Source organism: Solea senegalensis, linkage group LG6 (assembly GCF_019176455.1).
Source record: "Solea senegalensis isolate Sse05_10M linkage group LG6, IFAPA_SoseM_1, whole genome shotgun sequence".
Taxonomy (NCBI): domain Eukaryota; kingdom Metazoa; phylum Chordata; class Actinopteri; order Pleuronectiformes; family Soleidae; genus Solea; species Solea senegalensis.
Window position 1 is genome coordinate 25,328,781 of NC_058026.1, and position 12,394 is coordinate 25,341,174.

The 12,394-nt window shown below is 43.8% G+C and overlaps 1 protein-coding gene across 1 annotated transcript; it reads right to left on the minus strand.

The window, feature by feature from the left end:
• Window positions 1-121: 121 nt before the first annotated feature.
• On the minus strand, window positions 122-12,192 carry bnc2 (basonuclin 2). Its single transcript, XM_044029266.1, has 2 exons — window positions 9,798-12,192; window positions 122-3,097 (listed from the first exon to the last, which is right to left on the minus strand). The coding sequence occupies exons 1-2, from the start codon at window positions 12,158-12,160 to the stop codon at window positions 2,296-2,298; spliced, it is 3,165 nt and encodes a 1,054-aa protein (XP_043885201.1). The 5' UTR covers window positions 12,161-12,192; the 3' UTR covers window positions 122-2,295.
• Between the last annotated feature and the right edge of the window lie 202 nt (window positions 12,193-12,394).

Genomic DNA, 12,394 nt, shown 5'->3' on the forward strand with positions numbered 1-12,394 from the left:
CCTAAATGAATTGTTCACAACACACATTCTCTTCCCTCCTTCTGTCATTTTCATTGAGGACCAGTCAGTGTCAGCAATCTCTGTGTGTGACATGTGAGATATTAGACAGAAGAAGCCGTAATATCAGCGACGCCTCCAGGTAACTTGAGAGGCAGCAGATTTTTAATGATCATTGCTGTCATCCTTTCCTCCCAGCCTTCCACCTCTGGAACCTTTCCATCAGCCACAGCGCTTTGACTCGCTCTCTTTATCTCTCCGAGAAGACAGGACTGAAAACAGCATGTGCCATTTGGGTGTAATCTTCAAAAAAAAAAAAAAAAAAACGACATGAAGGTTTCCACGAGAAATGTTCGTGTCCACATTGCAAAAAGAATGAAACACACAGGCCTCGACACTGTTATGAATGTAAGGTGTTGTGAATACTGTACAGCACACCACATAACACTGCATATTTTCCCCTCTGTGTGTAGCACCAGTCAAGTAAGAGAAGGTCTCTTTGTATAGTAACACATGGCGTTGGTAATACATTGAAAAACAAATCAAACGGAGCAACAATCTCTATTTTTTGTCTTTTTACAAAAAATATTTTCATACTGGACAAAATACATTTCCATGAAGATACATGACCCACCAATAAATACCCCTTCCCTTGGCTACTTTGCCCAGTTACTGGAAATATCTGTACCGTAAGACAGTCATGGACATGTTAAAAATGGCTGCATCCAACAGCCTGGAACATGGCGACATTTTTCATATAGTACATTTGTAGCTAACACTCAATGCAATGGAAAGTGATACCAAAAATAACACAGCAAAAGATTTAAGACTCAAGTGCATCGTATTAATCTAACGGGGCATGATTTAAGTACAATGTCACAATGAAACATCTTTACAAAAGCAAACACTTTTGTTTTGGTCACAGTTGAAGGACTATTTCATCTTTTTTTTTTTCTGTTTTTCAAATCTACGGGACAGTCATATTTCATGAAGATGCATTTTGTGAGAACAAACATTAGCTCTTCCTTTGCTTTCTTTGACAATTTCGGCACAACGCTTCGCACAGATTCACCCCACGAGCTCGTCAGTGTGGTGTTTGTGATGGTTAACTGTAACCGTTATGCAAATTTCTCCTTAAACGCATTAGTTCTTTTGTGGTTTTTGAAACAGCAGTTTATGTTCAGTCACACGTGAATTCATATTGATGCGAGACACTTTCTGATTTACATTTTCAGAGATTAGGGGAAGATTTCCGGTTTTCTAGTTTTGTGTTTGAAACTGAGCACGTGCAAAAACTGAACTGGAACAAGTCATTTGAAGGTACTGTCATGTCCCTTGGCACTCGAGCTATGACCCCAAATAACACCTAAACTCACCATTGCAAAACTCCTCATTATAATAATATTACACATCCCCATGTATAGATGCAAAGTGCAAAAACTGAATTAGTATACTGAAGCTTATAAACAAAACAGACGAAAAAAAAATAAAAATAAAAAATCAATAGAAATACAGAGAATGATATCAGTGTAGGAGCCTAAAAAAGCATGCCGGCAACGTCTGAATATCTAACAAGTAGAAAAAGCAAGTCACATGATATTCTTCTTTTCTTTTCCTAGGACTCAGTTTAAAACATATCTTTGAAGCTAACATAAATGAATCAAGCTAGTACGATGCTACCTCTTTCTTGCCTATAGCTGGAAGTATTGTACTGGATTGTAACATAAAACCATAAGGATTGAGGAAAAAGCAAACAACCATCAACACAACTCTTTTACACCAAAAGCCTCTTGGGACATTATTTACAAATGAAGCTGTCATGCTTTTGTAGGGGGTTCATTTAAAAGCTATCATTACACAAATACAACAAGAAGTTTTTTCTCTTTTTAGTTCTATTATTTCTGCAGGCAAAGTCACAAATAGGAGGTTCAATAGATTCTTTGGAGATGGACATAAAAACACGGGGAACAGTTTTGAGAGCAAAGATGCTGGGGGTTATGAAAAAAAAAGTCTTGTAATAAAACCAAACTCCACACTCAAGAGTGTTATTCTGTTCTTCCAAAGAGGAAAAGTCCAAGGTCACAATAATTAACTGTATTTAGAGTCCATGAATTTTTATAGAGGGACGTACAAATGTCTTGCTATGACTTACCGAGGATGGGCAGGAGGCAAACAAGCACTTAGCCTGCACTTGATGGCCCTGGGCTGGGGTTAAAAGCTAATTTGAGGAGGGATAAGGATGAAGAATGAAGGGAGGAGTGGGCTGACTGACAGGAGGGTCGAGTAGAAAGTCATTATTTAGTCTATTATTGTAGAGAAGGGCATGTTTTTATGGAGGTTGGGGTTCTGAGAGTGTCGGTTGCGACTGCGCACAGAGCTGAACACCATGTTGCAGCCAGGGATTTTGCACTTGTGCATCTCTCGCAGGTGCACAGTCTTGTAGTGCACACGCAGAGTCCCTTTGTTGCTGTACATTTTGTGGCAGATGTTGCAGAGAATCCCACCGCTGCCACCGTTACTGCCCCCGGTGGATGAAAGGAGGAATGGTGAGGAGGGAGATTCCAACCCCTCACCATGTCCTCTTATCTCTCCAGTCTCGTCATGTTGCCCTGTTGCAGCTCGCTGGGAGCAGTCCTCTCCCTCGCTGTTGCCCTCCTCCTCATCCTCTTCTCCATCCTCCTCCTCTAGGTCATCCAGTAGGATGCCTTCATCACTGCCCTCATCTGACTCGTGTGAGGAGTGGATACTGCTGCTGGATTGAACACTAGAGGTGGTGCTCAGGTCCAGCACCATGTAGTCATCTGGCTGGCCCTGGGAGAAACCGTTGGTGTGGTGATTCTTAAGTTCGTGGCTGAGAGGGTGGTGGGAATACTGGTTGCTTATGGGGGAACGGACATGGTTCAGGCTGATTGGTCCGAGGCTGGCACCTCCGAAGGCCATCGCAGCCACAGGGTCCAAGCCCACGTGGTGCCCAGCGTAGATCTTGGCCAGTAACTCGGCCCGCAGGTCCTTGGGCAGTGGCGTGAGTTGGGGGTCCAGGACAATGTCGTCCAGCTCTTTGGTCAGCAGTTTGCGGTGCAGGTTTATGTTGGAGCTGTGCCTAATGTGGGTAAACAAAAAAGCAGTTGTAGATCAGAACATAGACAATATCCACAACGGTACAATCCATGTACTTGAGGCTTCAGTGAGTAACATTGAGGATGGTTTATTGGCAGAAATTAAACATAATACCAATGAATGTTTGTACATGTGTGTAATGTCTTTAAAATAAAGTCAATACAATACAACAAGCCCTCTGTATGTACTGTACGGAAGCCGTCGCGTTGCGCTGCCGTGTTCCTGCAGCAGCTTGAACAGACAAACCAGCCAGAGCATGCATTTTCAGTTTTGAAGTGGAAGCTAATCGCACACAAAAACTGCCACCGCAGTTCCCTGACGTGCTGGGGAAAGAGTCTCACCATCAGATTCTTATGCACTGGTCCTGTAAAATGTCAATTCTATGAAATGGTACCAGGTTATAGAGATTACATACCAAGGAACCACTGCATATTCTTATTATCACTGTCCACCAAAAGTCCCAAACATAAAGAGACGTCTGCCTTGCAGCTCTCTACAGACAAGCACACTAACAAAGCGCAGACAGAGAGAGAGCGCCCTGGTCGTGTTTACTGCTGTCAGCATGTCTGCACAGCACAGCCCTCAAATCCAATAGACTCTGACTCAATTAAATACTCCACCATATTGAATGGGAGTTTATCAATTGATTCGAGCTGTGGTAATGTGATAATCGAGGGGAACTGGATAGCATATTAGCACTAGGCCCTGACAGCATTATCGCATTCGCTCCCTATTGGATGCGGCTTAATCGAGCACCTTAGTGAACATGTCTTTATGTAGCCCTGGATTTAATTAAGATGGGCATTTCTTTTTTTTTTTTCTTCAAACACAAAGCAAACTGTATCACATAATGTGCTACAGCTGATGAAAGTCAGTTAAATGCCATGCTTAAGCAATCAGTGAGGATGTCAGTTAGCATACAAAGCCATGCTATACAGTGCAAGGTGAAATGAGCTTGAAAAATCTAATTCAGTGCCATTTGGCTCCAATTTCATAGCTGCCAAGTTGAACCAAGGAAAAAAGGGGGAGACCCACGGCACACAGTGTCACAATAACCCCGCATAACACACAGAGGACATTTAAGCAACTAATGACCAGTGTCACATCGGACAGACACTACTCTCAGTTGAGGTCAGCACGTAAATCATATGACAAAATATGCAAACACGCAGTGCCTTAAATGTGAAGGGTTTCCATGCAGGGAGGGCACATGTATGTAAATAAAAAAACTAACAAAAAAAGGGGCATCCTTAGCAGGCCGGGCAAACATGGAGTCACAATGGATAGTAGAGCTTACCAGCAGTGGCAGGGTTGATGCAGTCAAAAAGGGTCCCTTTCCTTTAATTATTTACTTCCCTATCCGACATTGTCCTGCAAAAGGTAAAAATACATTCATTTGAGGGACCCTTTTCTGTGAATCAAGCAACCAGGAGCCCGTCCACTCGAGCATCGTCAGCATTGAGGAGAGAGAGGGCGGCAAATTGATTGGCTGTTGCTGTCACTGCGCATTGTGTGTGTGTGTGTGTGTGTATTTGTTACCTCTTTAGGACCTTTTCTGGCAAACACTGACTTTGTCAGGACCAGAAGTCAATACAGTGTCCAAGAAAGAATAGCTGTGCAAACCTGTGTGTGTGTGTGTGTGTGTGTGCATAAACCTGGAAATATACTACCTCCATATAGCAGGACTTAGATCAAAAAGACTGTATAAATCCTTTGTTCTTTTTTTATCCTCAGATAGTTCAGTTGCACCCATATGGTGTTAGCTTATGGCTATAGTATGAGAGTCATGATTCAAGGTCTGTGGCAGTGAGCCTGTATCCCTGTCTAGTCAAATACATATGTGGACACTTGGCTGTGAGAAGCTGGAATGTTCCAAGAATGTCCGGGGAAATGCCATAATCACGGATCAATATATAAAATATGATGGATGCATGTTCTGCGGCGGGTCACCGGGTCACCGGATCACAGGCTCTGGTGTAAAGACGAGCCACAGATTCCCCCGGTTTAGCCCTGAAGTTCAGGATGCTGTTGATGATGCTCAAGTAGGCAGGTCCTTTGCAACATGTCTCCATCGCTAAAACAACACCTTCACACTGCTAATAAGCTCTAAGTTAACCATCGCTATCTCAGTTTCAAGCTATTAAAGTCAAACATGTTAAATATCATGCAGTAATTAGTCTGCACTATAGCTACAGTAACCATTGTAATACTCACAATTCACACCACATTGTTAGAATGTTACAACAATCGCTCAATGGAAAACCATTCACTGTTACCACCACACACACACGCGCACACACACATATGTATATATATATATATATATATATATATATATATATACATATCCTCTGTCTTAATATCTGTGTAATCTGAAGAGGAGAGATTATTTGCACAAACATTATTTAACTGCTGTGTTGGCAACGCTTCCATGCCCTAAATAATCAAAATAAGTCATCTGAATCTACACACAGGGGGTATAATGCACTTATCCCTTCATTTATCAGATTTAGACTTTCTGCCCCATTTCCCACTCCCCTCCATCCTTTCACCTCCATGCCTCCACCTTGGTACGTTCTATCTTTCCTTACAGGAACCCCCCCCCTCCCCATCCCCACCTCCCTGTTGGCCAGTAATGTGGCTGGCAAACCAATTTGACAGTCTCATCTTCGCCCAAAAGATGGGGGAGGCCTCTAGAGAGCCCATTTTTGACTAGTGCAGAGGAGGCAGCGCGAGTGCGTGCTCGTCCCAACTGGCGTTAATCATCTGATGGCCCTTGCCCTCGTGTTTGTTTATACGTGTGAAAACGTGTGTGTGTGTATATGCCGACTAAATGACTCATAATGTCTAAATGAGATGGAAAGCTGAGTGGTATTAAACTGACACCAGCGGTTCTTTGTCTTTCCTGTCGTTCAGGGTGTGTTATGAGGTTTTGGGTGCATGTGGGCGGACAAGAGTTTTAGCAACATTTATCACTCTCTGTCACCATTATTTCTCCTTCCAAGGGTTTCAGTGTTTTCAATAGCACGTTAACAAAGACATCTTTTGAATACCCTTAAATGAAAGAGTGAACATACATTAAATATGCAATTATATGGAATTCTTTTGATAACAAAAGGAGTCTGTATGTACTTTCTTTAAGAATGAAATTATTCCCCTTATTCTCCACAAAACACATCACAAGGAAACGGTCAATGTTTAACTGAAGGAATTTTATATTTTAGTTTTCCATCTTTTAATCAGCAGATGTTTTTACTAGGCTAAGTGGCGTTTGCTAACATATTCTCTCTGAGAGCAGCATGTCCTTTGTTTATAAGAGACAAACAGAGAGCTGATTGTGGAGCAACAGAGCCGGGCCCACATGCCGTGTAGGGACCGAGGGAAAAGGAGGGAGTCGGAAAGAGAATGGGAGAGGGAAGGAAAGAGACTCTCCAGCATAATTAACCTTCACTCTGCCCGTTTGCAGTGGCCCATGCAGGCACGACGGGCCGCGCACTCCTGCACCATGGGAATGCGGAAGAAAGAGGACGCCTACTTGGTGTAGTGACACACAGTAGGAACAGGTCAGTGGAGAGTGGAGTGAAGGTTAAGAACATCAGCAAAGTAGGCTGCTCAAAGTGACATTAGTAAGGCAAGTCTTGTCACCCGTTAAAAAAATAGGATTAACGAGGCTAATAATGGCAATGATTACTGGTATGTGCATCTTTCCAGCAGTTAATCATGCACCTTCTTCAACACAATGCTCCCCACAAAAAATATGCACTCATTTACCTCCGTGCAGCAGGCAGCCAGGAGGCAGGGAAAAACACCCCACTGTAAAACCACACACACACACACACACACACACACACGCACACAGACACACACACACACACACTTATGTTGCTCTCTGTTTTTACACTCAAAACACACATTACATGCTTGCTCAAGGGCACAATGAATTTCCCTTTCCTGTAGACGCGTGTGTGCGTGAGGGTGTACGGATCGCAATTAAACACGTCCATGTATGCACGTGTGTGTGTGTGTGTGTGTGTGTGTGTGTGTGAGATCTGCTGTTCCTTCAACAGTCTAATAAATAGCGCTGGAATCCAAACAAACTAAACTAAATAAACAGCAGCAGTATTTTTTCCATGGCTGCACATTTACAGTGTCCTACCCCTACAATGTCACTGTTTATTTTTCTCTGTAGATCAAACTCCTCCTTCTCTCTTCTTCACTTTGATAGAGGAGGCATAGATCCTCGTGCCTGATGGTGTGTTTACGTGCTTTGGCTTTTCACTCAGTCAGTGGCCTAATCAGATACAGTATGTGTGTGAGTTATTCTAGACTTTCCTGCTGCTGGAAAGTCTATACTCGGGGAAAGCCACTGCATATTATCATGCTGCTTATAGTATTCAGCTGTAAACACAACTCCAAATAACCACTGCTTTACCTCCCTCAGATTACAATTAAACATTGGTCTACTATTTTTTATTATTTTTATTATTATTATTATTATTATTTAGTAGAATTACTTTGTGTTATTAAGTATTAAGTGTATGCATTTGAGGTGAAATGCTGCCAGGGTTTTGCCTATTAATACTGCCAACACTGTTGGAAAAACAATCATATTAAGAGAAAGAATGGAGTTTGACTTCATCTAATTTACTCGTAATAAACATCGAAACATTATTTTGTGCAAATATCTATGCAGTTTCTTAATCTTATCAGAGCAAATGCTCTTATGAAAACAACCAAATTATTCTCCCTTTTTATTGCTACCATTACACTCAAACATGCATTATATCATTAGAGGTTTACCCAGGGACAGATGTGATGAGAGCCTGCGCTGTGCATTGACTTGCCCCAAAGCCCTAGGATTCCTTCAGCTGTGCAATGTCCTTTTTCTTTTGTGTTTGAATCAGCGGCAGAGTAATATTTCCCATGTGCTGTCAGGAATTTATTCCCCTACTGAAAAGGTATGGACGGAGCCGTGTGTTTCTGTCTCAGCTGCCCACAGCTATACGCTGTACAGTGGGGTGGGGATTCGAGCATGAAAGGACAAATCACTTTATATTTACTTTGTCATTTATGTCTATGGATGAATAGTGGCCTTGTAGTGTGTGTGTGTGTGTGTGTGTGTGAGAGAGTATCACAAATATTGTAATTCCCTTCACAGAACTCTTTGGCTCAACTCCAATTCTCAAATTGAAAGAATTCCTCATTAAATTACCCAGTAAATGCAAAATGGAAAAAGGGAAATTTTAGATTAGATAATTATTTGGTAAGATTTTTTTTTTTTTTTACCAAACAACTGGTTTACAGCATTACTAAAAGCTAAGCTTTGTGTGTTGCACAGCATGCTGGTCATGCCTGAGGCGTTCTCTATTTCTAAAGCCCTGTCAACAGAAGGGAACTAAAGAAATCACTGGTGGCAGAAGAGCACACTGAGGCAGTGGATGCTAAAATAACACGTCTTGTCATCATGCTGCTCTCGGCACAGCTGCATCAGGTGAACAGCAGGGTTGCACCTTCGCTAACGCTAACTTGTCACCTGCTCTGTGCCCCCCCCCAGCCCCCCCGTTCCCCTCCCGTATCCATTCTAATTGAGTCCCAGAATCACCTGCTCTATTTACATGCTGCTAATGAACGAACAATTGCTTTGAACAGATGCCACTGAAACAACAAATGTGATAAAGGCTTGGGGTGGAAGGGGAGCATCGAGTCGGTAACGGTGATTGAAGGGGGCAAAACCTCAGTGTGAATAAGAGGAAACACTGAAGAAATGTTCATTTCTCAGTTTCATTGTTTATCTGGAAACATGCAATAACTTGTATCATGCCCCTAAATTTAAGTCTCACTTTTTTACACTTAAAGTAAGGTGTACTTTAGTGGGGCTTTACATAAGGTATCTCAAATGTGTCAGTTATGCTAATTTCACCCAGCCTTTAACATGAGTTCATACACAGCTATTATTTTGATATCTATTCCATTTTTCGATGAAATTCACACTAACACAAAGTAACACTTACAAGTCACTCCCATAAAAGTTGCTCGTGTGTGTGTGTGTATCGTATTCCAGGGCAGTAGTGAAGTGTATATACCTCCAGCATGTGATATAGCATCAGCCTGCTGCCGAGTGAGTGTGTGGGACTGATATGTGCTAACAAGCCCAGGTGAGCATGGCTAGCCTCACCTCCTAATGCGCTAATAGATGCAGTGGTTTGACAAACTGTTGTCTTTGATAATATATGCGCCTTTACCGCACCGTGACAAGGTGAGGGGGTGAGGGCAAGTAAACAGCACACTGCAGCTGGAGGGCTGATGGGTACGGCCTAGTGCTTGTGTGTGTACTTCTCATTCTGACACCCTACTCTTTCTGAACTTTGACTGACATGGAGCAGATGTCCCTGAGTCATTTTTTTTGTGTTCCATTAGCAAACATATGCTATGTGATAGCTTATGCTAATAAGTGTCATTCTTTAATTAAATACTGTGGCGTAGTCTTAGATTTACTTGTATCAAAAGAACTTTCTTCATCAAGTGATCTTTCACAAAAATGCAGCCTACTATCTATTTAACCTGTTTCCTTTCATTAACACAACATATATACTTTAAACCTGTATTATATTGACATTATTCACATTGAACCTACCTGTGACTTTCACAATTAAAACACATTTTAAGCAAGCTCAAGCACCAACCTGTCTCGGCTCCGCCGGGAAGGGAAGGCGGCGTTGCAGCCAGCCACAGTGCACACATGCATCTCTTTGAGGTGGACGTTCTTGTAGTGCAGTTTCATGCTATAGGAGCTCTTGAAGCTCTTCTTACACACATAGCAGATCTTAGGGTCAGGACTTGAGCATGGATCTCCCTCTGGCGAATGAGAAGATGGGAATTTGGGTGGACTGGCGCCATAACCCATCGAAGAGATAAAGTTCTCGTGCAGTGCAGCCATACTTGCAGCGGCAGCGGCGGCGGCTGCCATGCCTCCATTATAAATACCATACTGGCCCATGCAGAACATGTCATAGGTAGGATCATTGAGTTCTTCTTTGATCCTGATTGGGGGCTGATGGGGAGAAGGTGAGGAATGGCCCTTGCCCTCCATTTCTTTTCTTAAATGGGCTTCCTCACTACCCTCATCATCGTGTTCCTTGTCTAGACCCCTTCCACCCCGACTGTGTTTCTGCTGGTCCTCCACATCCATGAGCTCGTCGCGATAGAACATCTTGGACTCAGAGGTTTCAGATTCATTCTCAAAGTCTCTTTCATGGTCCTGATCTTCAGAGGTGAAGCTGTCCATGCAACGTAATTCACCAGAGCCCCGCAGGTCCATTCCACTCCTGCTGTCTCTCCCAGTCCCCTCTCTGCAATCATCTTCACTCTGTCTCATCATTCCTCTTAAAGCTAATCCTGGGCTCATTTCATCCTGAGAAGGGGATTGCTGCCCACTACCACCACTGTGGTTGCCATTACCATTGCCACTGTTGTTGATGTTACAATTTCCATTCATTTTTATACTGTTGTGAAGAAGGGACGACTGGTGATGGTGATGATTTTGGTTCATATTATCGTCATCATCCTCATCTTTGTCCTCATATTCATCAGCCACATCAATAACTTCCTTCTCAATCTTCACAGGCATGCTAGATTTACGAGGCTTCTTTTTTGGTGTGGGGTCGCTGTTAGCACTGGTGAGGTCCTGATGTGTAGTAGGTGTCGGTAAACGGTGGGACATGGGTCCTGCCTCTGACACATGTACGTTATTGTGTGAAGCCGCAGCTGCAGCAGCCAGGATCTGCTGTTGCTGGTCCATCAGGGTGGTACTGTTAGTGGTGGTGGGCATAATGGGGCTGGTAGGCAGTGATACTGGAGGACTGACGAGGTCAGCGGGGGAGAGGAGTGTACGGTAGAACGGGGGCACTGGCTGAACTGGTTGCACTGATTTCAAAGAAGGGAACACCAGTGGGCTTTGTAGGGGTGACTGGAGCATGGGGTCTACTGGTGGAGTAGTGAAACCCAGTGGTGGCCTTCCAGGGCTCGTGAGTGTAAAGCCACCATTTTTGCTGCTTGAGATTACAGGCGTACCACTGCTTGAAGTGGCCCGGATTAGGTCCTTGTCACGATTATTCCGCAGCATCGGCATGTGCAGCCTGGGGTTGGGATTGGCACTGTGACGATTGCGACTGCGTAGTGAGCTGAAAACCATATTGCAGCCCTCAATGGTGCAACGGTGTTTAATCTTCAAGTGTACAGCATTAAAGTGTATCTTAAGTGTGCCTTTGTCATAAAAGGTTTTGCCACAAGAGGTGCAGCACACACGGCCCTTGCGAGAAGTAGCTCCCATGCGGCGCATGCGATGCATTTTCGAGGAAAAAGAGGCATGGCTGATTGTTTTAGACTGCTCATCTTTAACAAAGTGGTGGTGGACCTGGTTGTCACTCAAGCTGTTGGACTGCTGAGATTGATTTTGGGACTCTCGCTGTCCCTGTTGCTGCTGGAACTGTGTTTGCTGTTGTTGACCTTGCTGGGTGGAAAGGGCTGGGGAGATGGGTGATGCTCTGTTGCTGGGCTCTGTCTTGGGTTCAATGTTGTTGTTAATCGATCCCAGGGTTCCGCGGCTTGGGCTCTGGCCTGTGCGGAAGGGTGACAGGGACACCTCTGACTCACTGGTCTCCACCTGTTCACCTTGGTTTGGAAGGCTGGGTTCCCGGAGCCGAAGGGTGGACTGTTCGATTGGCAGGCCATTAGGGGGCAAGCCAAGCATTGGCGCAGAGACGGGGTTGATGTATTGAAAGGGCAGGAGAAAGGCTAAGCTGTTGGGGATATTCTCAAAATGATGAATACTCGATGGGCTGCTGTTTTCTAGATGTGTCAGGAGCCCTGGGCTGCGGGTCCTGTTGTTGCTTTCAATGAATGTCCTAATACCAGAGTCTGTCTTGGAGGAGGGAACTGTTACTGCCTGACCTTCCTTCTCCTGAATGGCCATCAGCTCCACAATGGATTTTGTCTCACCAAAGCGCAGAAACTGCTGCAGGGTGATGATCTCTTCTTCTCGGGACATGATGGTCCAGCGGTCGAGCACCTTGCCTGCAGTATCCTAGATGCCCCAAGAGAGAAGACAAATGTACAAACCATTATTGATTGTGCATAATCAATCTGGTCATAGAAAAAGATAGAGCAGCGTTAGTTAGTCTGGGAAAGCATTTCTGCTGACAGAATTCAGAGGCGTCTACAGTAACATAAAAGAGCTTTGTCAAGAGTCTCACACATTTGCAAATTGTGTAACCATTTATTA